This window comes from Corvus kubaryi, unplaced genomic scaffold (genome assembly GCF_017639235.1).
Source record: "Corvus kubaryi isolate FWS band 111438036 unplaced genomic scaffold, C.kubaryi_AGA036_p1.0 76, whole genome shotgun sequence".
Classification (NCBI taxonomy): domain Eukaryota; kingdom Metazoa; phylum Chordata; class Aves; order Passeriformes; family Corvidae; genus Corvus; species Corvus kubaryi.
This window is the reverse complement of record NW_024582063.1, coordinates 9,718,854-9,733,195: the sequence shown is the minus strand read 5'-3', so window position 1 is coordinate 9,733,195 and position 14,342 is coordinate 9,718,854. Positions and strand designations below refer to the sequence as shown.

At 44.1% G+C, this 14,342-nt stretch overlaps 1 protein-coding gene across 1 annotated transcript in view; it reads right to left on the bottom strand.

Moving 5' to 3' along the window:
• Positions 1–4,268: 4,268 nt before the first annotated feature.
• KCNH1 (potassium voltage-gated channel subfamily H member 1) overlaps positions 4,269–14,342 on the bottom strand; it is a 166,709-nt gene continuing 156,635 nt past the window's right edge. Inside the window, exons 10-11 of the mRNA XM_042051427.1 lie at positions 10,233–11,276; positions 4,269–6,398 (exon numbers count right to left, since the gene is read on the bottom strand). Coding sequence (XP_041907361.1) covers positions 10,428–11,276 — 849 coding nt within the window. The 3' untranslated portion in view covers positions 4,269–6,398; positions 10,233–10,427. The remainder of the gene's footprint in view (positions 6,399–10,232; positions 11,277–14,342) is intronic.

The following is a 14,342-nucleotide window of genomic DNA, read 5'->3' as shown; positions in this document are numbered from 1 at the left end:
GTTCATGCTGGTTGAGGAAACTTCTATGTTAAGAAAAATGGCGTTTTCATAATAATAATGTTTCCAAGCTAAACCTTTAAAACTTTAGGGGTGCTGGCAGTAACACAAGGGCACACTCTGACACTGGCAGAGACAACTGAAGCAGGGTAAAGTATCTCACAGCTCCTTCCAGCAGGCAAATGGTGACTCAGAGGGCTACAGCCCTTTAGAAACTCCAGCTGAAGGAGCCTCCTGGGCAGTCAGTTTCATTTGCCCTTGTGCCAGTGTTGTGCTTCCTCTTCCTGCTCCCTACTGTCTACCCCCTTGGTGAGTGCAACTCACAAACCCACCCTCTCACACTTCATTTTCCAAGGCTTTCTTCAGATGCTTACCTGAGACACAGACAGGTTTCCTCCATAACTGATTTTCCTGGGTGAAGGAAATGCAGCTGATTCAAGCCATAAAGACAGGTCTCCAGGGCTCTACTTTGGCTCCATTATATGCTGCTTCTATTTGCTGCCATGACCTTAGACTCTCCCTGGTCTACCCTGGGGTCAGAGCAACCAGCCTGCAGCCTTTCAGCACACCTGCTGAATAGCTGCTCTATTTGCTGCTCACAAATGAGAGGTGCCCACCCTCATTTTACAGAGCTATTTACGATTTGTGTTGGCAGAATTGTAATTTCATGCAGTATTTCATGCACAGTTCCTGTACACTTTCCTAAAGGATGCTTTTTCCAACCTAGCTTGCAGCTGAGCAGCTGTACTTTATATTTTTGTCTCTCCACTTCCACCTAGCCAGGGTCAACGTGGTTGCATGCGCAGTGCTAACATTGTAAAGGAAAACAAAAATAAATATTTTGACTTGGGGCTCCATATGGATTAGCTTAGCTTTCTTTCCAGTCTTCATGCTGAGAGTGTTAATACATTTTCCTGTTATCGTTAGTTCTTCTAAAACACCTTCTGCTTAACCGTAAAACTCACCAAAAAAGATTGCTGGAGAGCTTTGAAAGCAATCTATTTCTCCTCTCTGAGCCCTGCTTGCAGGGAGCCATTTCTTGTTGAGCTGTCTTGGTCCCATTGCTGAGCACACAGTAGCTCCCAGGTTTAATAGTGCACTTTGTGTGCTACTGCTGCTTAGCACTTCCCCCCAATGGCAGCCCCTGATGAAGAAGAGGCCATAATCTTCCTTTTATAGAAAATCCACGTGGAATAGATACTCCAGCACAGTTTCTTTCTCCCTCCAGTTGTGTAAGCTGGGAGATGGGGAACATGGAAGAAAGTTCCTCTTTGATTTGCAAATACAAACTGCAGTGATATTTGCAGGGGCTCTGTGTCCCCCCAGGTAGGAATTAACAGCCAAGCCTGTACTTTCCCCTCATTCCTCATTCACCTGAACAGAAATACCTTCAACAAAAAGGTTTCTCAGACACTCCTGCCTCCGTAAGTACTTAAAGTGAGGCTGCAGGGAGAAGGCTTCAGAATTGGTAATGATGGATGGAGCTGCCACAGTTAAGCTTGTTTTAAACCTACACCTGTGCCACGGGGCAGCTTAAATTTGAATTTGGCTGTGCTACGTAAGGACTTAGAACTTAATTTGGAAAGGTGGAGCAGGAATGAAAAAGGAAAGGAAAAAAAAAGCAAAAAGACAAGGCTTGAGCACATGTATTTTACAGATACAGCTGTGCACAAGCGTCTTGGTGTCTACTTCTGACAGACTTCAGGAGTTTACTTTCCCTAGTGCCTTCTTTGGATTTCTCACAGGTTTTTAGTCATCCTTTCAAGAACAGGACAGGTTATTTCTCCCAGCTGCCACGTACCAACACAGAAGTTGTGGTGAATTAGAACGAAAGAAGCACAGACTGAATTGTCTAGGTGAAAAATACTTGTATTGGCTGAGATTCTTTATATGTGTGTTGCAGATCAACCCCTGATACCACTGGCAGCAATAAATACCATAGCAACACAACATCCTTCCCAGCATTTTCTGTTTGGATACACAGCCTTACTAACCAGCCTAACTCGTGGAGCAGAAGGCAAGCACAGAGAGCAGCTCATCAGCCAAGGTCTCTTCAGCCTCAGTGCTGGGGTGCAGCGGCAGCTTCTCACTGGGTGAGGAGCTCGGTGCACTCTCTCCCCGAGTTTTGGGGGGGAAGGGGGGTGGTCTTCTGAGCATTGCCCTGGACCAGGCACACACACACTGCTGGGACATGCTGAACCAGAATAGTTGTGATGTTTCCTTAGTGCTGGGGGAGCAAATAAAACCCACTGCTATTGCACACGTGTGGGGGAGGGATTTTCTGCAGTTCAGTCCCACTGGCTCTCACAGCACAGAAGAGCTGCTTTATGCTGGTTGTCTTTACTCCATTGCAAAAAAGCACCAGAGTGCTTCTGACCTTAACACAGATACTAAAATGCACCACAGGACAACTAAAGAAGCACCATTACTAAATGCAGAATTTAAAGCTGTGTATGCAGCACTTACCTCCCCAAAAGCCGATGCACTGCTGACTGCCCCCGGGGATCCCTGCTGCTGCCCTGGGGCCTCACACTCAGCCAGATAAAGACCCCACGTGCCTGGCAGGGGTCCCCAGCAGCTGGACACTAATTCATAACCAAACAGAAGAACAATACCTGCAGCTGTTTCTGAGAAAAATCGGAAGCCACAGCACACTCCCTGTGCTCTAGAAACCTTCTGTCCCTGCTCTGAATGTGCTCCCAGGTGCAGGGAACGAGGAGCAGGGGCTGGTGCAGATGGGCCCGAGGCTGCTCACAGCTGCTGGGGCTGCAGCTGCCCAGCTGAGCCCAGGCCTGATGGGCAGCATGCAGAACATGGACCTTTGCAATCTGGCATGTGAATCTGGGCAAAAAGTGCTGTAGTTAATTACCTTTGGTTTGAAATGCTGTGGGGATGCTGAGGGGAGAGAAACTCTGATGGGGAACATTGAGTGGCCAGTGCTAACCCTCCTGCACTCACTGAAGCCTGGAGCACAGCCAGGGAGGCTGCGAAGAATGCAGGAGCAAAGAAAATAATGAAGAATCAGAAAATGAGCACAACAGCCTCTAGAGACCTCAAAAAAAACCCAAATAAACCAAAACCCAAGCAAAAGTACATGCCTTCACTATGGTAATTTTCCCTTTTTTAGTAAGTATAAGGACACTGTATAACATCACACAAAAGAAAGTTGGATTTTCACTCTGGCCTGAGAAACAATGTGAGTGACGAGAGATCCTGTCACACCACATACGACAGTGGATACTGAAATGGTGTTAAAAATAGCTCCTCATTGTGCTCCTTGGCTGCTCTCCGTACAGTTCCGCCCCAGCTCGGCAATCTGAAAGCTTATGCTTTATTGCTGTTCTTTTAGAGATGAGACTGACAAGCCCCTGGAGTGCATTAATACAGGTGACAGCCACATTCACCAGACCCCTGAGCGAGAGGATGGAGAATGAACCACAAAAATGGCTGCAAAGCTCACGGGGCCCAGGCTGACATCCTGAAGACTAAAACTTTGTATAAACTTCCAGTGTGGCTTCTGGCCTGCAGGAATGCCTGCTGACTGTGATCCTGTCACGTAATGTCCATCCTGACCTGAAAGGATCTCCCATTCCCATGACCTCTGGTTATTGATTCCTTTGCTGAGGTAGCCAACAAAATAATATTCATTGCTGCCTGTTGCAGCAGTGTCACTGCCAAGTGACACACTGCTCGGGGGTTCCTCTGGGGGGTTTGTCTTTGTGTAAGTCCATGGTGAGGTCACTTTCTTCTGCAGCAGATGACAGGACAGCAGAAGCTTCTTTGATCTCTGGTTTCCATGAGTTTTGTAAAAGTTCTCAGATACTGCAGCAGTGAACACAGTCTAAAACACAGACCGACTACAGACATGTGTACCCTCAGGACATGGGATGATCATTTCAGACAAGTCACAGCCAGTCCTCTGGTGATCTCTTTTTGCTCAGCAGATACCTGGACTAGACTTGAGGTCCACAGCACAGGACACTGCCTGGGGTGTCAGGATATTCCCTTTACAGAGCACCTGAGTTCAGTTTAAAGTAAGCCTGGAAATGTGAATCCCTTTGCACTGATACACAGCAGAAAGGAATCTGAAAAAACAACCTGAATCATTTACAATCAGGGTAATAATATCCCACTGCTCCACTGATAACACTTGAGATACAAACCAACAGCAACAAAACTGCTAGCCAGAAGTTCCAGAAGGTAATTTAAAACTACCTTGTTGATCTTGTGAGCACATATTCAACACAGAGAAAAGCACACCAAAGCAACTGTAATGTATAAAATAGTTTATTACTATAATAAATAAAATTAAACTTTTTTTTTTACAAATATTATTTGTGCTTGTTTAAAAATGTTGACTAGGGATATCATTAATGGAGGTGGCTGCATTTGTATCTAAAACATTCCCAGACAGTGCGTATACATACATACATACACACACTGTCTATCTACTGGCAGCTGCTTTGCTGACCACAAAAATAGTATCTACTCATTCTCTGTTTCTAGTCATGCTTCATTGAACAAAGTGACAAATGCAAAGAAAAAGAACTGAGAGTATTCGGTGGATTTCTGAAAGGATAAAAATGAGTGAAGTACATTGAAAAGCGCCAAAGCAACTGCATTAACTGCATATCAATCAAGTGTCCATGCAGTGGTGGCTAAATATTGAAACGCAGACAGGTCTCCAACAGATGTACAAATATTGATTGTATGTAGGTACAATAATATAACACATTCATTAGAAAACTCGGTATTTCTTTATATAGCAGTTCATCCTGATACAAGATTATTGAACTTCTTTCATCTACAGCTAAAATGATTCTTTTTCTATGTTAGTGGTCACAGATTTAGTGGGAAGAAGAAAAAAACCCATGAGCCTTTCAGAACAGTTAGTGAAAACCCTGAACTGTTTTGCTAATATTAGGCATTGGATCCAGTTACAGAGATGTTCTGGGATTACACATCAAATATGTTTACACAACACTCAACAATCAGCTTGAATCAAATTACAGTTGCAGGTAATTCACATTAGCTTTGTCGATCTGTAAAAAAAAAAGTCTCTGAAACAAACACTTTTGCAATATGATGGGCTGGCTCCCTGATATACAAAAGTACTTAGACAATAGTTATATCTCTTTGTTTTATGAGGGGAGAGGGCAATTGGAGTAATTCATTATCCTAATAAGAAGGCAATAAGTGGAGAAAGAAATGTGATTACCAGCAAGTGATTTCCATTAGATTTAGAAAGCTAATCAAAGTGCTTCATCTTTAGGCAACACTGTAAATACTACAGAACATTAAGAAGGAAGAAGAATGGAATCACATTTTGAATTATATCACTTATGAAAGGGTCTTAAGGCTAAATGCTGGATATATCTTATTGCAAAAAAAGCTTTATTTTTATTTAATTGAATCAATGCTTCCCACAACAATGTGGTCAAAATGATGTCAGATTGGAGGATACAGTATCCTACTGTGCCTCACCTCAAATTTCTGGAGCTTCCCCTGCATGGGACTCACTCTAAAAGGTTTGTCTTGATGTATCATAAGTGTGGCTAAAACACAGACTTTGTTATTGCCAATACACACACAGGAGACTATGTGGAAATGAAAAATTCAGAAGATGCTTTTACCACCTAACACCAGGACAAGAAAGCAGAGGTGCAGCAACCATGTGTTATGCTGCCCATGAAGAGAAGGATAGGCTCAGCACCTTTGAGACAACCCCTGGTACCAGAAAAAAATAAATCCATCTATTCCACCATCTCTCTTGCAGAAAAAGCCATGAGAAACACTACCAGGGCAGCTTGGCTTCAGATACTGTGAGCAACAAACACCAGCTTATGAGTCTTATCCCCACCGACTAGGATACAGCATCTTTCCACTTTCACATGGATTTCTCTTTCCTGACTATCATGACCCTCACCAGATCTTCTTGCAGTCACACTATTTACCAGACTCACAGTATGAAGTTGAGGCCAGCTAGAAAAATCCAAAATCATGGCCTTATACGTTCAACAGATAACAAACAAGACACTAACAGGACACTCAGTGGATGTCTACTGGGAAGATTTAAGCTCCCTTCTTGGACTGGAATCAATGAGGAATGTGCTTTTACTTAACAGAAATGCAATCCATAGACTTATCTATACATAGATATTATATATATATGTGTGTGTATGTACACGCATCTGCACAAGTGTAATCATACACGTTGTTTATATAGTAAAGACAAATTATGTAGTAATTTTTTTTCACAGATTGGTTAAGAGTGATTGAAAATATATCACCAGATAGTCACAGTAAGTATCTTGTTCAGTTCATTAAAGGGAAGTACTGTAGAAACAGAACATCTCCTTCGAAGCTGTTAAACAGGGTGTTCGCTGGGATTCAGGGCAGAACTGTGGAAGAGATTTAAAGGAAGAATGGTGTTTTCAAAAGTATACTTGTAAAACCAGACAGAAGTAAATGTATCTGAACAAGGCAGGGGTGAGGGCTGGGGTTTGCTTTTTTTAATCCTTTTTTATGTGCTGCATATTTGTATTCTTTCTAACAATTTAAGCATGGACTTTCAGAAGTTCCCATTTGACCAAATCATAATACAGCTCCTTCTCTCAACTACCTTCTTTTGACTGAAATTTAATTACACCATATAACCAAAATGGAAGACATCATCTCTTTTAGAATGATGCAGGTCATTTAGCAGGTTGTTAAATGGCAGAAGCACTATGCCAGAACACAAACTCAGGTGTTGGGTTTTGTTTGGTTTTTTTCTTTATATTATGTACAAGCATTTGCTTGTGAAGGGGCAGAGTCTTATTTTCAGAGATGCTTCATTTCTAAGCTGGAAAATAATTTAAGCAAAAAGGCGTAACCAACATGTAGAGAGGAACAAGAGAAAAAGGAAAAGCTGACAAATAAAATCAAAGAACAAGTAACATTTATGGTGGGTCCACATGCCATCCAGCCATAGGCATCTGTCTAAGTGTAAGGCTCAGGGGAGAAAGACAGATTTGTAATACAGGGGCTTTCAGCCACTCCTTAAAGGAAAAGTGCTGCATCAGCAGAGCCTGGGCACCACAGCACAGGTCCAGATTAGTCCAGGGTTCAAAGGAGTGGGCATGGATCTGTTCATTTTTTAACCACTCAGTAGTCCAGGGAATCCAAACACCAAAGCTCATCCCTAGATGGTATTTTTTTTCAAATTCTCTTACAACAAATACAGGTTGCTGAGGGATGATGCACTCTCCTACGACCAGTTTTAGTGCCTGACAGTTCATAAAAATGGGCCTCGCCTCAGTTACAGCTGTACAGGTCTGAGTGACACTGACTGCTGTCAGGGCTCATCTGGAGCACCACCCTGAAGGTGTCATTTTAAGGAGCAGAGTTTCTCTGCCATTTCACGACTGTAACAAAATTAAATTTGGCCATAATCTTAAATTTTAAGTGGAATTCAGCAGTGTGTTACAATCTTTGAAGGCTTTACAAATAATAAATGCCTTTATAGGCCATTGTAAGAGCCTGAAAAAAAGCCTTAGAAAAGGACTGGGTGCTGCACACCAGCAGGGTGGGAAGGAGTTCGGTATCATTCTGAGCATCAGGCTACACAAGGAGCATCCCCAGAAAATGGGGACTTGTCTGCCTTTGTTCACAGGCCTGGGTTATTATTACAATTAGGGGGCTTCTAGGGCTGGTCCTGCTGGGATTCCAGGCTGGGCAACCAGCAACAACAGAGTAACCTTTAACATATCCCTGAGGGCACACAAAAATATCACTGAGAAACATCAGTATCAGCAACAAAGGGACAGGTAACCTGCAACTGCACATTTAATTGTAGGTCTGCACTGCAATTCTGGAGACACTAGGCACATACTTGGGAGGTTGTAAACACTTCCTCCCTTGTCCCCCTGGGCTCATAAGATCATGTCCATGCTTATTCAACTGCAGGTAAATGAGTGACACTTTCACAAAGGACTTGCTAAGACTTTCAGCCTTTCAAAAATTTTATGAAGGAAAGTGTTGTGAACATCATGCTGGTGAGGAATTTGCCTGGATCAGAAAACTGACTCCAAGGTAGTCTCAAAAAACTTGCTAGAACTTTTGGAAATCAATTACAAATCCTTGTGTATCAGTACACCTCGGGTTTACTTTGGTGGTAGTTACTGTCTAAGAAGACTAGAAAGAAAAAAAATCATGACAGAGTTTCTCACAGGAACTGTGGATGGATGGGTTTCTGTGGCAGCCATGCTATTGCAGGTAACTGCTGCCACTTACAGTGATTAAAGCACCAAACACAAACAGCGTGGCTTTGGTCAGAGAGAGCCTTCCTCAGCACTGCAGGTCTGCAGTGAGCAACTAGAAAAGACACCAGGTACCACTGGAAAAACCTAAACATGGAACCAGAAATAAGTTAAGGAAGTGGCTTCTTGTTTTCAGACTAATCCACCTCCCTGCTTCCCTTTTCTTGTGGGAGGGAAGAAGGTGACCTACATATTTGAACCTGAGAGTTGCTTCTCAGGAGTATTTCAATCCTTGGCTATGAATTCGCCTCCCTCTGGGCACCTCCATACCAAACCAAGGAGTAAGACAATGAAAGCCAATCCTAAACCACCTGCCTCTGGACTTGGAAATGGTGGTGCTGGGCTTGGAATATTGTTATCTTAGAGAGCAAGGGCAGTTACTGCAGGAACAGATACAAACGAACACACTGCTGGCAGGACCTGAGCTGGGAGCTTTGCACAGGCACGGCCTCACCACTGTGCCACTCATCAGGGCACCTCCCACCTCCCTGGGGATGTCTGACAGTTCTGCATTGCACTGTGCGAGCATCAGGCCAGCAGAGATCCTTAATACTGCTCACGTTCCTTGCCTCTTCTGTACTAAACATGAACAAAAATCTTCCCCCAAAAAATGCTGTGTTCCTTTGTAAATGACTCAGTACCAAGGAAAAAGAATGAGACTTAACACATACAGTGTTAAGACCTATTGCCATTAAAAATGAAAACCCCTTGGAGTGTGTGCCATACTTCTGAGCTCTAAGCTACTGTTAAGCAGTGAACATACCAGATCAGTGGAGTGAATAAATTGTGAATATACACCTATATCCCAAGGTGAGAACCCAAGTCTGTGCTACCCTATATGAATAATGAAGAGTAGTTTTGGTAAAGTGCTTCAATCTTCCTCTGAAAAAAGTTATGAAAATATAAGTTTTGGAAACATCTCCTTCTTTAAGAAGCAGATCTCTTTGTTTCCTTGCTACAATAGCACTTGCATACAGTAAGCACTGTATTTCTACCTCTACTATCCATTTGCTTCCAAGCTAGATTAGATCAGGAACAATACATCTGGATGTAGAGGAAAATGCCACAATCTAAAATTGTTAAAAATTCAGTGAAAGCCTTTGGCTACAATGAACTTTATCAAAACAGAAACTTCTGAATAATAATTTAACAAGAATTAAAAGAGCAGATTCATAGCAGAACAGGAGATAAATGCCACAGTATATTTTCATTGGGAAGCAAATCTGCAGGACCTGTTAGTGATGTTCCAAATATGTTGTGCCATCGGCTGCTCTCAGATACACTGCACACCCCAACCTCTGGCCTCCAGCAGCTGGAGTTGAAAGCAAAAGTATCAAATGTTGAAAGGCATCTGAGACAGAAGTCAAGTTTTTGAAAAAACATTAAAAGTTTTGAAAAAACATGTCCTTGATTCAGTGAATGACAGTGTGGAAGATCCCACTTATTAACAGATCTGGAATACTGTGGCTATTTTTGAAGATGTTGCTAAATGTAATTGTTTTAGCAATATGTCAGTTTGAAATTAAAAAGTACAATTTTTTTCATCTTGTTAGCCCTTCGTTGACTGTCCAAAAGAAACTTCAGCACACAATGAAATACATGTCTCCTACTGCTTCTTGCATTATTACAGATACATGAAAATATACTGTGACATCCAACATGCTGTAGAGATGACTGAGACAGTGACAGCAGCAACAAAACAAAAAAAACAAACAACCCACCAAACACTGAAAATATAAGCACCCTGGCAAGTGCTTATTCATATAGGCATAACCCGAGCTAGGGACATAAGGCATGCTCCAAAAACTTCAGAGGTCACCTGGGGCTCACAGGGACGGCTGCTGCTGCCAGAATTCTTATTCCAACATCCCGAGGGGGGGGGGGTGGGAGAGGAATGAGGACAAAGGGAGAAAAGAAAAATTTTAGAAACTGTACCCTTGCTGTCAAAAAGGCTTCAAAGTCAGCTGCCATCTTGACATGAGGTTGCAATTTCTGTTACCGTACCTTTTTAGACAGAGGGAACATGCTTAGTGAACGGGTCCCTCACTCGTTTTCAAGAAAGATTAAATGTAAAGTGTTAGGGGGCTGTTTCTTTGTTGGTTGGTTTGTTTGTTTTTAAAAAGAAACACCTCAGCTAGCTTCAAACACGTCTTTTTCTGATTCTGGAGACTGGGGCCTTGATATTTCAAACAACTCCTGTGGAGACTGGGAGCTTCTTCTTGAGGTTAATATCCTAAGTATCTCAGCAAGCTGATTTTCTATATTGGTCATTTTTGTGTTTAAAGCCTTGATGTCCTCTTTCAACTCATGTTTCACTTCCAGCATGGTGGCCTGAAGAGTCTGTTCTGGGATGGGATAAAAGGAATGCTTGACCTCGGTGAGGACCGGGCTGTGGTCCTGCGGGCTTCTCGTCTCCCCCGCGTTATCCAAGCGCAAGTCACTTTTTGTAATGCCACTGTCACAAGAGTCTGTCTTCTTCAGGGTAGCTTCTCCCGAAGCTTTAGTTCTCTCAGGTAAAGTCTCCATGGACTCTGCTTTAGAGACCTTGTTCCAGTCTTCACCTTTCCCACAGGCTTCCTTGAACTTGGCCCAGCCTTTCCGCCGGGGGTAGTCCCCCACTGCCTTGCACGCTGCGTGGTCCGATGGCGGGGCCTGCAGCTTGGCCTGGTCGGAGGCCCCGGAGGTGGAGGCGGGCTGGTACGACACGGGGGTCGCCGGGCTCTCCCGAACGGTCACAACGCTGGCCTTGACCACTGTGCGAGCACAGGATTGCTCCCCGACAGCACTGCCCTTTTCCACATCCAGGTCATCCGGATCTCGGCCCCTCTCTGCCGCAAGCCGCGCTTCCTTCTGCTGCCGGAACCTCTGGAACAGCCGCCGCACTGGGTGGTCTGGGGGTAAGATCAGAGGTGCTTCGTTCTTCCTCTTCATTCTCTCCTCTTCTTCCCGCTTGACGTCGCTGATTTTCCGGAACACGATCTACAGGGGGAAAGAGATTTCACTCTGTGATTAACAGCACATTTGTTAAGGGGGGAAAGTTGGAGAAAGAATTATTTGAAAAGATCTATTTTAACTGAGAAGTGCACAACCTCTGCACATTTATAGCAACATTTTCAAATTCTTATGTTGTGTGGAACATGGCTTATTTCATTATTTAAGAGCAGACACCATCTGTCTTATAACACCAGAAAGAAAAAAAAACCAGAAGAAAAATACTTCTCCAGCTCTGACAGGTCAGCAAGGCAGTGCCATTGTAAATGTAATGATCCCAGGAAGACACTTGTTCTATTTTGTGTTAAAAGTGACTTCTTGTATTTGTTTTCCTGACTCTGTGGTTTAGCACCAAGTTTCTAATGTTTCAGAGCCATTCCTATCAGTCTCAGAGCTCACTCACTGCAAGGGATCTGATATTATTTTAGTGCAGCTTGGCCACTCGTGGTGCCAGTACAGCAGAGACTACTCTGGACTCGTTGACAGCAGTTTGGAAAGTGCTTCTTCCCCTCCCTTCCTCCCACATATTCTTCTAGAAGCAACGTGCAGTTTAAGGATGCAAAGGCTGAGTCACTCCCAAAGCCAGGGGCACAAGGACGATGGGAGGTGGGCTTGGCAAGACATGGGGAAGCTGCTCATGGCTTGATTACCTCAGAAGCTTGTAGAGCTGCATGTCTTGGTTTACCTCTTTATTTCTATGCAAAAGAGAACATCTTTGCACAAAGAAATATTAATTTTCCATCTACCCTCCTAATTATATCTTCCTGAGCCTCTAGGCTAAGTGATCTCTAGGAGCAGTCTGAGGATCCCACAGTACTGATAAAAACCTCAGTGTCCCAACCTGTAGCCAGGCAATGTTTCTTCCTTGTATGTGATGGAAACACATTCTCTTCAAAAAATCTGTGTGTTTTACATTAGCATTGGTACTTCCCAAGCAAACCCAAAAATTCCAGTCTGGTACCAAAGGAGAACCAGTAAGTAGTCTTGTTTGAAAATGACAGGTTCCCAAAGCCGAAGTTTGCAATACAGAGGGTAAAAGATGCAGCCCCCAGTTTCTACTGAACACTGATACCTAATCCCTTTAGCTGCTTTTGGGAAAATCCACTCAAAGACCTTACACTTCAATGCAAATATAACTTTCAGTTTCAAATCATTATTAGGAAATGTGTAAATAAACCCATCCCTCTGTTGCAGACAAATTTAAACTAAAGTTAATAAGCACTTCTTCACTGGCACACCCAAAATGAATGTTTCTCCAGACTCCAGTGCTTCTTGACAGTTTTGTCATTGTGGAGCAGGGAAAAAATACATCTTAACAGCGTGTCTTTGGAAGGAAGAAGTTGTCAGACTTGGCAGCATTTCCTAAATACAAAAGAATAAAATTAGCAGGAAGGATATTTTATTTCCAAGCTGCAATTAGGAAACTAAATATGAGATAAGAATAAGAAAACAGGGTACTTGACAGTCCTTTTTTTCTTCCCTCCAGGAAACTCACTCTTCAGTGAGCTCAGTAGAAAGTGGACAAAGCAGTGTAATCCTTAGAAGTGAAAGAACAGCACTCACAGGGAAGGGAATGCAGTGCAATCCTGCAGGCTAATGGCTTCCCACACACTGGCAGTTTCCCACTTTACCTGAGGGATGAGTATCAGCCCAGCGTTGGGGCAACTGGCCTGCTCACTCTGCTGGAGCTGAGTGATGCCAAGCAGGGTCTCAGGGGGTCACTCCAGCAGCATCCTGAGGCTGGCTCTGGGGGCACAAAGCCCTAGCAAACCGAGGCAGCTACAAGCCAGGTCAAATTGTCCCTGCAAAATGTTGTGCCCCAAGCCTTCTCTCTCTTGAAGTTTACATGTTTGTATGTGGACATCCACATCTGTGCCAGATGCAGCTAACAGGGCTCACTTTGTACATGAGCATGTTGTCTTGGTCTGACTCATGGATCAGGACTTCCCTTAAATGCTCAGAAGGGATGTATGACTGGCTGGTGCAGCGGTCACCCTCTCAGGGGTCATCAGGGAAGGCTTTTCAGACCCAGAGGCCGGGATGCTTCATAGAGTCCATGTCTGGGCCAACCCCTGCTCCACACAGCCCAATCAGCACTTGTCTGGAAAGCAATGGAGAACCTGTCACTATTTAATGACTGTTTTTTACAACATAAAAGGGTAAGTTATGTGACAGAAGCTGCCTCTGCTACAGCACCATGCAGGAGAGAGAAATGAGCAAGTCTCAAGCAAGCAATCCCATATTAGGAGCCTGGCCCAGCCCGTATTAGCCCTAGCCATTGCACCTCAGGCAGCTGGTAGCATGAATCCCGTACTGGAGGACACAATAAATCTACCAGCAAATGCAGAAAGGTGAGCGCTGATGGACAAGCTGCTGGCAGCCCTTATCCACCCACAGCCTCCACTGCTCTCCATGCCACTGCCAAGGTGAGCCCTCCCTGTGGATGCCAGGCACATGTGGCCATGGAGGAGCTGCCATCAGCCTTCCCACTGTGTGGGATCAGCCTGAGGGCCCTGAACACACCCTCACTGCTTTGCCTTCGGGAGATCCGACTGCAGCAGGAACAGGAATGTATGTGGAGGGAGCTGTACATCAATACTGCCTTTGCCATGGACAACTGCTACCATGCTAACAAGACCCCTAATTTCCATCTTCCACGAGGCCTTACACCAGCTCCGAGGGAAGTACCCCACGGCAGCAGCCACTGCACGAACGCAGAAATGCAACCCTCGGGTCCCCCACGCTGCTTGACATCTTCTGCAAATACGCATTTACGCGACAAGCTGTGCCCATGCAGTGCAAGTCAAACCTACACACGTTTGCCAGGGGACATCACCTCCAACTCTTGGGCTGGCTCCTTTTAACTAACTCCTGAGACATTGGAGAAACAGCTGTCAGAGAGCAACTCCTCTTTGGGAAGCTCAGGCAAGGCTGTCACTTGTCTCCTTTTTTTCAAGTTCCCCAATGCCATATTTTCTCCAGACAGCTCCATATTTATGTATTAAGCAAAAATGTTACAGCTATGCAAACTTCAGCAGTAATTGAAAATACTTT